General features: G+C 44.3%; 1 protein-coding gene across 1 annotated transcript; it reads right to left on the reverse strand.

The window, feature by feature from the left end:
* Positions 1-10,457: 10,457 nt before the first annotated feature.
* LOC100193064 (uncharacterized) lies at positions 10,458-14,188 on the reverse strand. The gene is made up of 4 exons (NM_001138230.2): positions 13,964-14,188; positions 12,313-12,519; positions 11,925-12,136; positions 10,458-11,374 (listed from the first exon to the last, which is right to left on the reverse strand). The coding sequence occupies exons 1-4, from the start codon at positions 14,057-14,059 to the stop codon at positions 10,807-10,809; spliced, it is 1,083 nt and encodes a 360-aa protein (NP_001131702.1). The 5' UTR covers positions 14,060-14,188; the 3' UTR covers positions 10,458-10,806.
* Positions 14,189-18,957: the final 4,769 nt, after the last annotated feature.

Genomic DNA, 18,957 nt, shown 5'->3' on the forward strand with positions numbered 1-18,957 from the left:
CTATAAAGACAATACCAATCCACTATGTTATCCTAAAAGAAAACCTAAGCTTAAAAGGTAATAAGTCTATGTATATATATATATACCACTAGAAGCCCCACATAACCAGAAAACCCTAAGTTAATTCTGGACTTAGTTTCTTTAGCTTAATGTTCTTAAATCTTGCATAATCATGACATACATGTTCATTGCATTTCGATAGACTGTAATCTTGCTGACGGAGAGTACATCCTCGTGCCGGAGCAAGGAGCTGCTCAGGAGGTAGCCCCCGATCCAGCACCCGAGCCTGCACCAGAGGACCTGCCTGCCACTGCTTTGGAAGGTAAGCCCCGGTTTTATGCATAACCTGTTATTTATGCTATTTTACTTCACTTAATGATTGTAGGATTGATTGTGCACTTAAGTGTAGGAGTTGATTGAAAACCCTAGTTGCATGATCTCAAGAATCCTTTTGAGATGAATACTAGTATGATAGGACGAGTAGTTGCTATATTTAAATAGGATCTCGGTAGAAGACGAGTGATTTTTCTAGCACTCGCGCGAGATCAAGAATTGGTTGTACCCACTTTTATATCATCATGATTCTAGTTGTGGACAACAATCCATGGGGATTGGTTGTTCACGAGATGGAAAAATGGAATAAGGATTAACGTGCGGATACCTGTGTCAAGCGTTTGAACGTACTAAACACATACCGAGAAATATGGTAAATCGGTAAGCCTAGTACCTGAGTGAACCTGCCCGCAGATTGCCCTCCTCACGCGACCTGAGACGAGGTCTCCCATTCCGGTTATGGTGGGTACAAGTGCGGTCACTGCACGACGGCCAGTCGGGGTCAGTGAGGCATTGTACGCCAAGGCGGTGAGCCCCTTTCTGTTGCCAGGGAATCGATGGGGACGGTTGATATGTGTGGGGACGGAGTGCCCCTGCTGTCGTGTGTTTAGGTTTACCTTGCAAGGATAAAAACTCGATTCGAATCGTCTGCTTCTCGCAGCCAATGAGACTGCTTGATCCATTGTACTGCATTGAGTAACAAGTGGAAGTATGATGAGTTGAGATAAGATGTTGATTGTTAATAATGCTTGCTACCATGTATGAGTAGATAGTCCACCTTTAGCCTTAAGAGAGTCACACTTAACTTTGACTAAGTTAAAATCTTGATTTAGAAACTCAGCTAGTGCTTTTGGCAACCAAACCCCACAGCCAAACAGCTGCATGTCTAGAGGTAGAGGAGTAGACTCCTCACACCGGGTAAGTCTAGCTGAGTATTAGTATACTCAGCCTTGCTTGTGGCATAATTTTTACAGGTTCTCTGGAGGAAATGGTTGCTGGCATAACTTGGCCGTCCACCTTGCCACCGGGTTGGACTGTCGAGTGGGACCCTGCCTCGGCTGAGGAGGAGCATGAGGAGTGATGGGACAGGCTTCCCCATCCCTCTATTTATTTACCGTTAGTTTATTTCCGCTGCACTTCGAACAATGACAATTACTTTTGCAAAAACTCCGATGATGATGATGGTGATGTAATAATTTAATACTCTGACATGTATGGTTTTATGCTTTATTGTATTTGCTCTGTGACTCACCTTCGAGTGAGATTGTGGTACTTGATCCTGTCAGTGGCCGTGTCGGACTAGATCCGAGGGATTGACGGGTTATTCCCATTTAAGTGTGGTCTAGCCTCTAAGGCGGGGCTTAGGCACTTAAGTTGGAATAATTCGGGCAGTTCCGCCACATACACCCCGCCCAATCGGCATCCGAATAACCAATCAAATCAAATGTGGATCCCCGAGGGTACCAAAGCCCAAACTTAGGAGTATAAGCCAAATATCTCAAGATTCGTTTTACGGCCGTAAGGTGAGCTTCCTTAGGGTCGGCTTGGAATCTTGCACACATGCATACGGAAAGCATAATATCCGGTCGAGATGCACATAAATAGAGTAAAGAACCTATCATCGACCGGTATACCTTTTGATCCACGGACTTACCTCCCGTGTCGAGGTCGAGATGCTCATTAGTTCCCATGGGTGTCTTGATGGGCTTGGCATCCTTCATCCCAAACTTGTTTAGAATGTCTTGAGTATACTTTGTTTGGCTAATGAAGGTGCCTTCTTGGAGTTGCTTCACTTGAAATCCCAAGAAGTACTTCAACTCCCCCATCATAGACATCTCGAAATTTTGTGTCATGATCCTACTAAATTATTCACATGTAGACTCGTTAGTAGACCCAAATATGATATCATCAACATAAATTTGGCATACAAACAAGTCATTTTCAAGAGTTTTAGTGAATAAGGTAGGATCGGCCTTTCCGACTTTGAAGCCATTAGCGATAAGGAAATCTCTAAGGCATTCATACCATGCTCTTGGAGCTTGCTTGAGCCCATAAAGCGCCTTAGAGAGTTTATAGACATGGTTAGGGTACTCACCATCTTCAAAGCCGGGAGGTTGCTCAACATAGACCTCTTCCTTGATTGGTCCATTGAGGAAGGCACTTTTCACGTCCATTTGATAAAGCTTAAAGCCATGGTAAGTAGCATAGGCCAATAATATGCGAATTGACTCAAGCCTAGCTACGGGTGCATAGGTTTCACCGAAATCCAAACCTTCGACTTGGGAGTATCCCTTGGCTACAAGTCGAGCTTTGTTCCTTGTCACCACACCATGCTCATCTTGCTTGTTGCGGAAGACCCATTTGGTTCCTACAACATTTTGATTAGGACGTGGAACTAAATGCCATACCTCATTCCTAGTGAAGTTGTTGAGCTCCTCTTGCATCGCCACCACCCAATCCGAATCTTGGAGTGCTTCCTCTACCCTGTGTGGCTCAATAGAGGAAACGAAGGAGTAATGCTCACAAAAATGTGCAACACGAGATCTAGTAGTTACCCCCTTATGAATGTCGCCGAGGATGGTGTCGACGGGGTGATCTCGTTGGATTGCTTGGTGGACTCTTGGGTGTGGCGGCCTTTGCTCTTCATCCTCCTTTTCTTGATTATTTGCATCTCCCCCTTGATCATTGCCGTCATCTTGAGGTAGCTCATTTGCTTGATCTTCTACTTCATCAACTTGAGCTTCATCCTCATTTTGAGTCGGTGGAGATGCTTGCGTGGAGGAGGACGGTTGATCTTGTGCATTTGAAGGCTCTTCGGGTTCCTTAGGACACACATCCCCAATGGACATGTTCCTTAGAGCGATGCACGGAGCCTCTTCAATACCTATCTCATCAAGATCAACTTGCTCTACTTGAGAGCCGTTAGTCTCATCAAACACAACGTCACAAGAAACTTCAACTTGTCCAGTGGACTTGTTAAAGACTCTATATGCCCTTGTGTTTGAATCATATCCTAGTAAAAAGCCTTCTACAGTCTTAGGAGCAAATTTAGATTTTCTACCTCTTTTAATAAGAATGAAGCATTTGTTACCAAAGACTCTAAAATATGAAATGTTGGGCTTTTTACCAGTTAGGAGCTCATAAGATGTCTTCTTGAGGATTCGGTGTAGATATAATCAGTTGATGGCGTAGCAAGCGGTGTTGACCGCCTCGGCCCAAAACCGATCCGAAGTCTTGTACTCATCAAGCATGGTCCTTGCCATGTCCAATAGAGTTCGATTCTTCCTCTCCACTACACCATTTTGTTGGGGTGTGTAGGGAGAAGAGAACTCATGCTTGATGCCCTCCTCCTCAAGGAAGCCTTCGATTTGAGAGTTCTTGAACTCCGTCCCGTTGTCGCTTCTAATTTTCTTGATCCTTAAGCCGAACTCGTTTTGAGCTCATCTTAAGAATCCCTTTAAGGTTTCTTGGGTTTGAGATTTTTCCTGCAAAAAGAACACCCAAGTGAAGCGAGAATAATCATCCACTATTACAAGACAATACTTACTCCCGCCGATGCTTATGTAAGCAATCGGGCCGAATAGATCCATGTGGAGTAGCTCAAGCGGCCTGTCGGTCGTCATGATGTTCTTGTGTGGATGATGGGCACCAACTTGCTTTCCTGCTTGGCATGCGCTACAAATCCTGTCTTTCTCAAAATAAACATTGGTTAGTCCTAAAATGTGCTCTCCCTTTAGAAGCTTGTGAAGATTCTTCATCCCAACATGGGCTAGTCGGCGGTGCCAGAGCCAACCCATGTTAGTCTTAGCAATTAAGCATGTGTCGAGTTCAGCTCTATCAAAATCTACTAAGTATAGCTAACCCTCTAACACACCCTTAAATTCTATTGAATCATCACTTCTCCTAAAGATAGTGACACCTATATCAGTGAATAGACAGTTGTAGCCCATTTTGCATAATTGAGATACAGAAAGCAAATTGTAATCTAATGAATCTACAAGAAAAAACATTGGAAATAGAATGGTCAGGAGATATAGCAATTTTACCCAAACCCTTGACCAAACCTTGATTTCCATCCCCGAATGTGATAGCTCGTTGGGGATCCTTGTTTTTCTCGTAGGAGGAGAACATCTTCTTCTCCCCTGTCATATGGTTTGTGCACCCGCTATCGATGATCCAACTTGAGCCCCCAGATGCATAAACCTACAAAACAAGTTTAGTTCTTGACTTTAGGTACCCAAACGGTTTTGGGTCCTTTGGCATTAGAAACAAGAACTTTGGGTACCCAAACACAAGTCTTGGAGCCCTTGTGTTTGCCCCCAACAAACTTGGCAACTACTTTGCCGGATTTGTTAGTCAAAACATAAGATGCATCAAAAGTTTTAAAAGAAAGACTATGTTCATTTGATGCACTAGGAGTTTTCTTCTTAGGCAACTTAGCACGGGTTGGTTGCCTAGAGCTAGATGTCTCACCCTTATACATAAAAGCATGGTTAGGGCCAGAGTGAGACTTCCTAGAGTGAATTCTCCTAATTTTGTCCTCGGGATAACCGGCAGGGTATAAAATGTAACTCTCGTTATCCTGAGGCATGGGAGCCTTGCCCTTAACAAAGTTAGACAATCTTTTAGGAGGGGCATTAAGTTTGACATTGTCTCCCCTTTGGAAGCCAATGCCATCCTTGATGCCAGGGCCTCTCCCATTATAGAGCATACTTCTAGCAAATTTAAAATTTTCATTTTCTAAGTAATGCTCGGCAATTTTTGCATCTAATTTTGCTATATGATCATTTTTTGTTTAATTAAAGTCATGTGATCATGAATAGCATTAATATCAATATCTCTACATCTAGTACAAATAGATACATGCTCAACGATAGATGTAGAGGGTTTGCAAGATTTTAATTCTACAACCTTAGCATGTAACATGTCATTCTTAGTTCTAAGGTCGGAAATAGTAGCATTGCAAACATCAAAATCTTTAGCCTTAGCAAGCAATTTTTCTTTTTCAATCCTAAGGCTAGCAAGAGAGATGTTCAATTCTTCAATCCTAGCAAGTAAATCATCATCATTATTTCTAGAATTGGTAATTGAAACATTACAAACATGAGAATCAACCTTAGCTAACAAATTAGCATTTTCATTTCTAAGGTTGTATATTGTCACATGGCAAGTGCTTAGCTCACTAGATAATTTTTCACATTTCTCAATTTCTAGAGCATAAGCATTTTTAACCTTAACATGTTTCTTATTTTCCTTAATTAGGAAGTCCTCTTGAGAATCCAAAAGGTCATCCTTTTCATGAATAGCACTAATTAATTCATTTAATTTTTCCTTTTGTTCCATGTTAAGGTTGGCAAAAAGGGTACGCAAATTATCTTCCTCATCACTAGCATTATCATCACTAGAGGACTCATATGTAGTGGAGGATTTAGATTTAACCTTCTTCTTTTTGCCGTCCTTTGCCATGAGGAACTTGTGGCCGACGTTGGGGAAGAGGAGTCCCTTGGTGACGGCGATGTTGGCGGCGTCCTCGTCGGAGGAGGAGTCGGTGGAGCTCTCGTCGGAGTCCCATTCGCGGCACACGTGGGCATCGCCGCCCCTCTTCTTGTGGTACCTCTTCTTTTCTCTCCTCTTGCCCTTCTTGTCGTTATCCCTGTCACTGTCACTTGATAATGGACATTTGGCAATAAAGTGACCGGGCTTACCACACTTGTAGCAAACCTCCTTGGAGCGGGACTTGTAGTCTTTCCCCCTCCTTTGTTTGAGGATTTGGCGGAAGCTCTTGATGACGAGCGCCATTTCCTCATTGTCGAGCTTGGAGGCGTCGATTGGTTGTCTACTTGGTGTAGACTCCTCCTTCTTTTCCTCCGTCGCCTTGAATGCGACGGGTTGAGCTTCGGATGTGGAGGGATCATCAAGCTTGTTGATCTTCCTCGAGCCTTCGATCATGCACTCAAAACTCACAAAATTCCCGATTACTTCCTCGGGGGTCATTAGTGTATATCTTGGGTTGCCACGAATTAATTGTACTTGAGTAGGGTTAAGAAAAATAAGAGATCTTAGAATAACCTTAACCATTTTGTGGTCATCCCATTTCTTGCTCCCGAGGTTGCGCACTTGATTCACCAAGGTCTTGAGCCGGTTGTACATATTTTGTGGCTCCTCCCCTTTGCGAAGCCGGAACCGACCGAGCTCCCCCTCGATCGTCTCCCGCTTGGTGATCTTTGTAAGCTCATCTCCTTCGTGTGCGGTTTTGAGCACATCCCAAACCTCCTTGGCGCTCTTCAACCCTTGTACTTTGTTATACTCCTCTCTACTTAGAGAAGCGAGGAGTATTGTTGTTGCTTGAGAGTTGAAGTGCTCGATTTGGGCAACCTCGTCCTCATCATAATCTTCATCCCCTACGGATGGTACCTGTGCACCAAACTCAACAACATCCCATATACTTTTGTGGAGTGAGGTTAGATGAAATCGCATTAAATCACTCCACCTAGCGTAATCTTCACCATCAAATGTTGGTGGTTTGCCTAATGGGACGGAAAGTAAAGGTGTATGTTTGGAAATGCGAGGGTAGCGTAGGGGAATCTTACTATACTTCTTACGCTCTTGGCGCTTAGAAGTGACGGACGTCGCGTCGGAGCCGGAGGTGGATGCCGATGAAGAATCGGTCTCGTAGTAAACCACCTTCCTCATCCTCTTTTTCTTGTCCTCACTCCGATGCGGCTTGTGGGAAGAGGACTTCTCCTTCCCTTTGGAGGAGTCCTTCTTCTTCTCCTTCCTTTTGGAGGAGTCCTTCTTCTTCTCCTTCCTCTTGGTGCGGGACTCTTCCAATGAAACACTCCCGTGGCTTGTAGTGGGCTTTTCGCCGGTCTCCATCTCCTTCTTGGCGTGATCTCCCGACATCACTTTGAGCGGTTAGGCTCTAATGAAGCACCGGGCTCTGATACCAATTGATAGTCGCCTAGAGGGGGGTGAATAGGGTGAAAATGAAATTTACAAATATAAACACAACTACAAGCCGGGTTAGCGTTAGAAATATAAACGAGTCCACGAGAGAGGGTGAAAAACAAATCGCAAGCAAATGAAGAGTGTGACACGCGGATTTGTTTTACCGAGGTTCGGTTCTCGCAAACCTACTCCCCGTTGAGGAGGCCACAAAGGCCGGGTCTCTTTCAACCCTTCCCTCTCTCAAACGGTCCCTCGGACCGAGTGAGCTTCTCTTCTCAAATCACTTGGGAATCAAACTTCCCGCAAGGACCACCACACAATTGGTGTCTCTTGCCTCAATTACAAGTGAGTGTTTGATCACAAGAAAGAATGCGAAAGAAAAGAAGCGATCCAAGCGCAAGAGCTCAAATGAACACTACAAATCACTCTCTCTAGTCACTAAGGCTTTGTGTGAAGTTGGGAGAGGATTTGATCTCTTTTGGTGTGCTTTGCAATGAATGCTAGCTCTTGTATAGTGGTTGGAAGCTGGAAAACTTGGATGCAATGAATGGTGGGGTGGTTGGGGTATTTATAGCCCCAACCACCAAACATGACCGTTGGTGGAGGCTGTCTGTCGTATGGTGCATCGGATAGTCCGGTGCACACCGGACATGTCCGGTGCGCCAGCCACGTCACCAAAGCCGTTGGATTCCGACCGTTGGAGCTTCTGTCTTCTGGGCCCGCCTGAGTGTCCGGTGCACACCGGACATGTACTGTTCAATGTCCGGTGTGCCAGTGCGCGCGTGCCTGACTTCTGCGCGCTTTTGGTGCGCATTAAATGCACTGCAGGTAGCCGTTGGCGCGAAGTAGTCGTTGCTCCGGAGTTGCACCGGACAGTCCGGTGTACACCGGACATGTCCGGTGAATTATAGCGGAGCAGCCGCTGTGATTTCCCGAGGCAGGCGAGTTCCTGAGGCGACTCTTCCTTGGAGCACCGGACACTGTCCGGTGTACACCGGACAGTCCGGTGAATTATAGCGGAGTGCCTCTGGAAATTCCCGAAGGTGGCAAGTTTGAGTTGGAGTCCTCTGGTGCACCGGACACTGTCCGGTGGTGCACCGGACACTGTCCGGTGTACACCGGACAGTCCGGTGCCCCCAGACCAGAGGTGCCTTCGGTTGTCCCTTTGCTCCTTTGTTGAATCCAATACTTGATCTTTTTATTGGCTAAGTGCGAACCTTTTACACCTGTATAATCTAGTTAGTCCAATTATTTGTGTTGGGCAATTCAACCACCAAAATCAATTAGGAAAATAGGTGTAAGCCTAATTCCCTTTCACTTCGTAGTTGCACTGCATCAACATGGCCCACTCCAAATAATTGGAGCGGGTGAGCATTGGCCACATGAGCGAGCTCTCCTGCACGTCGCATGCCACAGTGCTTGACGACCTGTTGTCGCCCATCTTCGTCACTATCGGGTTTGTGTGTGGGATTACACACTGAGATTTGATACTTGATGTTGGCGCCACCTGCCAAAATGCACAGCTCGACGACGATCGACGATACATGAATTGCGCCTACGATGTCACACAATCCTCTAACACACGCGAACACAGAAGAATGGCGTTGCCTTGCGTTGTAGCCTTTTCGGTTTCGTTTGCTCCTCTTATATATTGGTGTTTACACGGTCTGAGCCTCATGACCCCCCTGCCATGCGTGCTCATGCTGCGTTGTGCCCACCTAAAATGAGAGGATGTTTCATGCATGACATGACGATGACCACTCCTGGCAGCACCATGAACGCACAGTTCTTGCTTCAACACCACTCGTTCTCACATGCAGTTAGCTAAAAATAGTTAAGCAAACATGCACCACCAAATTACATGGATGATAATGCAAATCATGCACGAGATTAACTAACATTGCTCTCGCTCCATCTCCATTCCTTTTCGGTGTGCTTGTCCACGTGAAAAACATAATACCAAGCGATTAAATAAATTATACTTGTACGGATTAAATCATCAACTCTCACATGTGATTATAGAAATAGTTAGATAACATATACTGAGTTTTTTGATCAATCATGATCCTTTCCTCCTCTCGACTGTCGAAAACTTAAGACCCACCATAAAGTTATTTGGGTGTTTCGTCGTTTTCGCGAGTCTACACACATCAGTCTAGTCTCCAACGGTATCTCGCGAAGAATCCAAGTGATCGAGCGTTGGACTATCAAATTTATGATCGTATTGTCCGTCTAACATACCATCTCAAGACTTTATTATATAGATTCTGAGGCCATAAGCCTAAAACATAAAGGAAGCACAATCTAAAAGACTATTAACACAACATTTTTATGTTAAATATTTTTAAAATATATATTTTCTATATATATTGTGTATATATCGGGTACGTGGGGTATGCTCTGCCCCTGCTTTACCATCAGCCTACAACCACCTCAGCCCCTTCAGCTTTTTGTACAAACTCTTATTTTACTATGTACAATTGTCTATAGATAAAGAACCACGAATTTATAATAATACTTGTCATGATATAAATATATTTTCATAATATGTTTGTTTTTATGTTATAGATGTTATTACTCTTTTTTTATAAAATTAGTCAAATTTAAAATAGTTTAACCTGCGCAAACTATAAAATTGATTTATTTGGAAACGGATGAAGCATTTAATGAGGTGAGTATGATAGTCAATGATTCGTTGGTAATTCATGGGAAAAGACGTCACTCATTGGTTATTTCTTTCTGTATGTAACCGTGATTGAATCTGATGCAAAAGAAAGTTCAATCACAAGTGTCACTGAAATTAGCTAGAGCCTGATATTGATGGGCGTGTTCGGCTGGCTACAAGCCGACACTGTTGCAGCTGTTTGGACTGCTGCAGCTGCAATCCATAGAGAGAAAAATACTGTAGAAGCCGCAGCCGCAGCCGGATTGCAGCCGCAGCAAGCCGCAGCGAACAAGCTGGATAATCACCTGGTTTCCCCTCGTTACTTTTCTCAATGAAGATTGCAGTACCAACAACAAAAGCAGCCAGAAGCAAAACCATACGCTGGTCTGTGGCCTCGCCCAACACTACGGATATACATCTTGGGCCAGGCCATCCATGGAATTTGAGGTAAAAACTGCTCAGCTAGTGCAGTTACAAACAAACATGTCTACCCAAGAAAATTCAACCACTTCGCAGCAAAAACAGCAGTTTTCCCAGTTAATAACTTGTCCAAAGCGAACAATACAGGAAAATATCCAAGGGCATTAACAGCCTTTTACAACGATGAACCACCGATTTATGGAGACCTAAGAAATGCCGACTAATCATTCAGGACTCACAAAGTCAACATGCTGATAAATACTCTCAACTGATAAACGCTCTCAACTGCTGACACAGTTAGCCGCAGCATATTTTACAACTCTAGATTACTCAACAGCAGCCATCTCAGCGAAGTTATGAGACAGCACATGCTAAACCTATTTTCCAAGCTAAGCTATGGAAAAGGTCAAAACTTATAGTGGGGCTGCTAGAACCCCATGTCAATCGGCCAAACTATCAAGGAAGCTCTGCAGCTCTCTCAGGCCTTCTGCAGATATGCTCCTCTGTACACGAGGCCTAGGAGTTGTTAGAACAGGAGGCGGCCTAGAGTTGAAGCAGACGACAACCACAGAAAGGTTATCACCACTCTTCCTCTTAATGGCCTCATCAACTAGTTCTTTACAGCAGGCAGCCGGGTCATTGTGTTCTTGGAGCTTACGGCGAGCAAAATCTACTGCATTTTGGCTGAGGAATACATCCCAGATCCCATCACAGCCCATGATCAGGAATTCGTCCTCATCAGTTAGATCCATTGTCATTACCTCAGGCTCGGCAGTAAGAGGACCAAGACCACCACATGCCTTCATGCCTTCCATATGCCAGTCCCCAATTGCTCGAGCGACATTAAGCTGCCCATTCAGGTAGCCATCATCGACATATCCACCCAATGCCTCAATACGTATCTTCTCCCTGTTGCAAGATGGTTTGTGATCCCTGGACATCTCAATTGCCTTTCCACGACGACAAAGTACTGCTCGGCAGTCACCAGCATTCGCGACCAGAAGTGATCTGTTGAGCATCCAGACACAGAAATATGACAGCATCTGAGGATTTAAGTGAAAAGCATGTGCAAATTTGAGGGGCCAGAACTAACAAATTAAAAATTAACAAATTTAGCTATCTTCAGGACATTCCATAGAAGAGCAACGAACAGCGCTAAAAAACACATGCATGCACCACGAAAATTTGAATATATGCAGTCACCAAAGGGCAGGGGATGCAGATCCTTGTAGGAAACAAGTGAAGGCACATGCAGCTTGTTTGCAATAATACACATGAGTGCAGGTGCCAGAACAGATTTAGTCAGGTGGGACAAAAGGGCACATGATGGTATATAAACCACAAATAGGAAAGGCTCCCACCTGCATAAGTAAATGATAAACTTCATATAGTAGTTACCATGTGTCAGAATTGATTTTGGCAGATTGGATAAAAACAAAAAAAGGCCCCCCATCGTCCATATGTAGTGAGAAACATCAAATAGCAGTGAGCCAGTGACACCTATTCTATACAATGATTTTGTATGGATCACAGTTGCAGAAATTAATAAGAATATTACCTCCCAACCACAAGTGCTGCAAGAGCAGTTGTACCAGAAGAAAGAGAGCAGTTCAGAGAACAAGCATCTGCAAAAGAAGCATCAGCCTGCAAGAATGCAGAGGACATTGCTTTCACTATCTCCCTAGGAAAATCCTCATCCTCGACAATAAACCTTGGTAAATTACTGCACACAAAATCAGCTGCATGCTTTCCACCATGCCCATCAAAAATCTGAAATAAATAAAAGGAAATTAGGTTAAACATGCAGGTGCTAGCCAGATGGACCAAATTACTTTCCAAATAAGATGCCTACACTGTTTCTCTAGCCAAATGGCTAAAATCAGCTAAGATGTACATTACTGTTGAGAAAGCAGATTGGACACTGCCACAATTCATTAGGAACATACCCCATAAAAGGCACTGGGTCCTTCTTCAAAACTTTCAATTCCAAAATCTTGCATGAAATTATCAAAGCAGATAAAGACATCCTCCATTGTGTGCCTGGAGCCAATATCAGCCCACCCACCAGATCGTACAATAGGGATAAATTCAGTGTCCATGCCTTCAAAAGCTCTCTCAGTTGCAGGCTTTGTATTGTTTGCAGGACTCCTCACCTTCAAAACCAGTGTCATTTAAGACAAGAGAGAACTAATCAAACATACAAGGATACGCACTTTCAAACTCAAGTAACAGCCTTGTTTTATTTCCTTCACTATAATTAAAGGATAAAAGGCAAACATGCCATATGTACCACCTTTTCTTATTTGCTACGTGCATGTACCGCACACCGTGCTACCAGCAGATGAGCTACAAACTTGTGCTCTGAGTGTGCCTTTGTGCAGAACATATATCGCCTTATTAATCACATTATATCAAGTAAATCCATCACATGATCCCAAAACTTCTAAACAAAAACCAGGCACCTAGTAGATCTATGAGATCAAAACCAAAACCTATCAGCTTCTGCTTCCAAAATTTGCTTTATGATCTTTACAACAACAACAAAGCCTTTCGGTCCCAAGTAAATTGGGGTAGGCTAGAGTGAAACCCCACATGAGCCCCTAGTCACGGTTCTGGCATGTCAATAGCTTCTTCCCGCTTCATGAGCTTTTTGAAAAATAAAACCATTCGATGGTGGAGTTTAAAACTAGTTTAGGGGTTTTCATTTTCCAACTGTGCAGGACTGGAGAAATTTATTGATCAACCAATATATAAAGCAGAGTAGCAAACAAATGACAGAACTTTGAATAATGTTCTTGTGGGGTGGGGTGGGGGAGCATGAGGCCAGAACAGGGAGTGGGGGGACTTTTCATGACATATAAGTACTGGATTAACAGTTCAATTATGCCCTCTTTCCATGTACTCGAACCACCCAACCTTTTCACCACGAGGCATGCTAAAACAATGATCTTTACCAGAACAAAAACCCCAAGTCACGAAAAGTTACATCATTATGTATTCATGTCCATTACCATGTACATGTGTCTGCAATAAATTATACACGACAAGAAAACTAGGGAAGCATCAGGTACCAAGCCAATTTTTGCTTCGCACAAACATTCTGGAATGTTCCCTGCCAGCATACTTTGTTCCATACTTCCATTCGATAATATGACCTATCATTTCATTTAATCCAAAGCAGCCTTTTCAAAACACCCCCGGATCACAATCAATTATAATTGCTTTTCCAGACTCCGAACCAATTGCGTGCATCCACATATACCGCATGGCTCCAAGCGTCTTGCCCCTCTTCCTACCAGTACTCTAGTACAAACAAGGATGTACCAGGAGCTTCAGCGCCCTCTTTTCCCTCCCCCTCCTTTTCTCACCTCCCAAACCCAGGACAACCCGTCCCATCCATCACACCAGTGCAAATCCTAGCGCCTTGGCACAATCGTCTCGCGGCACGCAGCTGAGGCGGCAGCAGCCACACCAAACAACACAGGTTAAGCATTTTAATCAAGCCGCCCGTGACACAAAAGCTGCCAACTTTCGCGCAGATCAGGCAAGTCATCTTGCTAATCGCGGAGGAAGCCAGATTCAGGAGAGCGGACTTACAAAAGAGGAGTGCCGCGCGAGCGCCGGCTTCCTCGCCGCCGCCGCCGGGATCGGGGGCCTCCCGCCGCCGCCGCCTCGAGGCACGTGCTCTTCCATCACCGACCAAATTGGCTAGGGTTAGGGTTCGGATCTGGTCCTGGGAGCTACCTGCACGTAGGAGCCTCCGTACTGTAGAGCGTGAACAGTAGCAGGAAAAAGTAGGGGAGGAAAAGGCGAAGAGAAAACGAGCGGCACCACAGGGGCGTTTGGGTAAATTCGTGGGTGCTGTTAGGCTGTACTCTCTTGGATTTTTTATTTGAGTTTTGTGAGGGTCAAATAAAAAACATAGAGGTAGTATTTGACTAATAATATTAACTAATATTTGTCGTCCACTAGTTTATTTTTCAACTAAACAATGATAAAAAATGATAGAGTATTATATAAACATTTTTTTATAACGCAGCGACATTTTTTAAAAGGAAATAATTTTTAGTTTTAAATTCTTTTGACATGGTTATCAACTACTTACAAATTCATAAAATTAAATATCTAAATAATATAAAATGATTTTTTATTAAAAAAGTTTTATCTATAATTTTATTGTATATAATATGATAATTCTAAATAAATTCTCCATCGAAACCGATCTTCGTGTAATGCGAGATTCCAGTTTGAGGGGCTCATGCTGTCGATTGGTGGGTCGGTGTTATGATGTTATCTCGGGGCACGACTGTGGATAGGGGGGTTCATGCGAATATGTGTGCGTCAGTACGTGTGGAGCAGATGCGGTGGCAAGGGTCGAAGCTCCGGCTTGGGCTCGGGCCTTGCATTTGTATTGCATGGCTAAAGCATGAGGCGGCGACGGAGCCTTCCCATGGCAGTCGAGTATGGCGGCGTGGAACCACGGCTGAAAAGGGCACAATAGTGTTAAGCCCCAAGATGGGTAGGCGGACGGTCTGCTCATGCGTAAAATCAGTTAGGGTTCCGGATTTCTAGCGGGATTAACTCGAGAACCGACTTATAACAGGTCTAGACCTCCTCCCTTTATACATAGATGAAGGGTTACAGTCGATTGAACCCCCACAATCGATCCAATCAATTCTACTTATCGTTTTTACCTTATGCATTAGGAGTAGCTTTAGTTTAGCCCTAGTTTAGCCTTCTTCTACCTCGAATCTTCACCTCTCTTCGGCTCTACGTCGACTAGAGGCGTCTTGGGTGGGCTGTCGATGCCAAGACACACCCTAGGATCTCTCCTCCTCGACGGGGTCCCTCCCTGGAGGCGAGATCTAGGTCTGCTGCGAAGAAGACGACTCTATGCGCCATCGCAGAACGTCCAAGCCCTAGGCATGGCCCGTCCGGATGAACACAGAGGAGGAGCCACTCCTATGCCTAGGTCACGGACCATCTGGCCTTGTGTCGTGGACCGTCCGCGCCTCCATAGAGAGCACCTGAGAGCACCTAGATGGGGGTGAATAGGTGATCCTGCAAAAATTAACTCTAAACAAGACAAACTTGGTTTATAATAAGTGTTAGTAGAACCAAAATCAAGTTGAGATGAATAGAGATAGAGAGAACAAGAGAACTCTTCACTTGATTGTTCCTTTAAGATATGTATCAAACTTGGAAACAATAACACAAGTGAATATGTGAGAACTCTATGGAAGAAAATAATCACAATAAAGAAACGCACAAGTGACACGGTGATTTTATCCCGTGTTTCGGCCAATTCCTACTCCACATTATGGTGACCTCCTTTGGTCAAGGGTTGCACTCAACCTCTCTCAAGTGATCCAAAGATCTAACTTGAGTACCACAGTTTTCTTCCTTATATCAAGTTTTTCCCTTTATGAGGAATCTCCACAAGTTGGAGTCTCTCACACCTTACACAATTAATCTCAATCAAACACATGAGTAAGGGGGAAAAGAAACACACACAAGAGACAAAATCGTAGTAACACACGCACACAAGTTGAGAGAAGAGCACAAGAGACAACGCAACAGAGTTACAGCTCAAAACACATGCTCAATTCTCTATCTAGCGTGGATGCAATGTATCGATGTTGTAGGATGTTCAAAGGATGCTTGTTGTACTGCTCCATGCTCCTAGGGGTCCTTTTATATCCCTAAGGGACCTAAGAGTCGTTGGAGCTCCATTTGGAAAGCCATGGTTGCCTTCTATCCGCGGGTGCACCGGACACTGCACAGTGCAACGACTATGAATCCCCTGATTGGCTGGTTTCCTGTTCTAGGGGCACCGAACCGTCCGGTGGATGGCACCGGACTATCCGGTGCTCCATGTGACCGTTGGTCCTGACCGATGTGGCCACTAGCCGTTGGCTAGCTGGCACATCGGACTGTCCGGTGCTCCACGCGGACTATCCAATAATTTATAACTGATGCTGGCTGAATTTTCCCGAGAGCAGGCCCTTGGTCGGATCGTACACCGGGATGTCCGGTGGTTGGCACCGGACCGTCCGGTGCTACGCAAACCAGTCCATCTTCTCCTTTCTCAATCAATGTCTCTTTTGCTCCTTTTGGCTTGACTTCATAAAGTCCCTAGCAGTTAGACAAATATGATCAATACACAAAACAATTGACTAAGTGTTTGGAGCTTACCTTTTTCACTTGGTACCATATAGATTTGTATTATGCCCTCTTTTAAGCTCAATTTATTTTAAGTACCTATGCTCATTGCTCATGTAAGATGATGTTAGTCTAAACATAATATGTTGAGCATTTAACCACCAAAACAATATAGAAATAGCCCAATGGCACATTTCCCTTTCAACACCGCTAGGTGGTTTGTTCCAGTGTTTGGCGCCTAGATCGGTACCAACACACTTTTTGGCGACTCCACTGGGGACCAGGTGTCTGGATCTACTAAAACTAGGCCCCCAAATGGCCGGTTCTAAAGATCACATCGATATCTGCCTAAACAATATCCTTAGACCGACTATCAGAAGCCTGTCGTCCAATGAGCAGCAACTCTATGAAAACTTGATGAGTCAAATGAGGGAGGATACATGTCGCCAAATCGCCAAGGCTGAGGAAGAGGCGACAGAGAAATTCTTATCATACTTCATGGTGGATCGCCACTAGAAGATTACCTAGCATGGAGAGATCGAGATTGCATCCCTCCTACCTTCGCTTTAAATCTCAAATGTAAGTAAATATGACGACATCCAATCTATTAAGCAACAACAAGATGAAATGAAACACCATATTGGAGGGTTGGAAGAAACAACTAGAAAATTAACACGCACATTTGAGAAATCTGTTGCTGCTAATTTTCCATCATATGAAACTAGCAATAGGATATCTATGCCTAATACATCGGTAACACATGGGGATTCACAGCCCCAACCATTGTATGGTATGCCGATGAATTCATATCCAGGGAAAATTCCATCGCTGTTGTCCCTGCTTGACATATCGATGAATCCGGATATGACCGAACCATCCACATCTAATCGCAGACTGCCTGGCTATAACACGGACAGTTCGACTATCTCTATCGGGTAGTCCGGACCCACACCAGGGCCTCCACGTGGCCCCCATTGGTGGCAAACACGTCTGGACAGTCTAGATATATCCATAGACTGTCCAGATACACGTATGCAGAACCTGTTGCGGCACAAAACACACCAAATTATTATATAACACAACAACAATATGTTCCTCACCCTATATATCAGAGCCATGGTGCACCATGCGATCATAGGCCGAGCGTCATTCTCGATCGTCCATGGCATGAAGGTCGACATAGCAATGCCCCGCCAAATGAACCCTACCTCCCAAGGACCGGTGGCTTGCCACTAGGCGCTATGGAAAAAATTAGGGAAGAAATGGTTGAACTACTCTGAGAAGGGTTTGGCTTAACTGTAGCCTTCTCAGCACACCTAGGAGAATTGGTTGATAGGGAAGCCTTCTGTGTCCATTTATTCTCATTGTCCCTTACTGGTACCGCATTCACATGGTACGTAGCTCTGCCGCCTAACTCTATCAACTCCTAGAAAGAATTAGAGCAGAAATTCTGAAAGTTGCCTAGAGGGGGTGAATAGGCGAATCCTAAAAATTATAACTTTAAACCTGGACTTGATATCTTGATTAGCTGTTAGAACAAGATGAACAATTATCAGAGTATAACACTAAGTCCTTTGCTTGCAAAGAGTATTGCTTTCAAAGAATGCGGAATTAACAAAAGGCAACTCAACCAAAATGTTTATGGAGAATGAAGCAAGAGGGCTTAGATAAGAAGAGGAAAATCAAAGTTCTTTCTTGCAAGGCGTTGCTTCTATATATGAGAATTTAACCCGAAGCAACACAAAGCAATATTAACAAAGAATAGTGCAAGAGAACTTAGAGAGGGAGAAGACAAACAAATCACAAGCAATAAACACAAGTGACACGGGTGATTTGTTTTACCGAGGTTCGGTTCACCAAGAACCTAATCCTCGTTGAGGAGTCCACTAAGGACGGGTCTTTTTCAAACCTTTCTCTCTCTCCAACGGTCACCAAGACCGGCGAGTGTTCCTTCTTCTTTGTCAACAAAAGACCAAAGTCTCCGCAAGGTCAACCACAAAGATAAGGGGCTCTTGCTAGTTTTACAATGAATGGGAGTCAAAACTCCACGTTCAAATGATCACAAGAGGTAGCACACACTTTCTCTCAATTATTCGCACAAGGCACTATCGCTAAACACACACGAGTAGCTCTTTCTTGCTTGATCTCTCTTTTTGTGGCACTTGTGAGGCTTTGATGTGGCCCAACTCTTGTACATGAGATGTTTCAATGAATGGAGGTGGTTGGGATGGCTTGGATATGTCTACTATATCCCTTGATATGTTGCTTGAGCTCCCACACCTTGAAATGGCCGGTTGGGGTGGTATTTATAGGCCCCAACCCCATTTCTAGGTTGGACAGAAAGCAGCAGCTTTCTGTCGACGAGCGCACTAGACAGTCCGGTGCGCACCGGATAAGGCACTGTTCAGTGTCCGGTGCCTACCACATCA

Source organism: Zea mays, chromosome 9 (genome assembly GCF_902167145.1).
Source record: "Zea mays cultivar B73 chromosome 9, Zm-B73-REFERENCE-NAM-5.0, whole genome shotgun sequence".
Lineage (NCBI taxonomy): Eukaryota > Viridiplantae > Streptophyta > Magnoliopsida > Poales > Poaceae > Zea > Zea mays.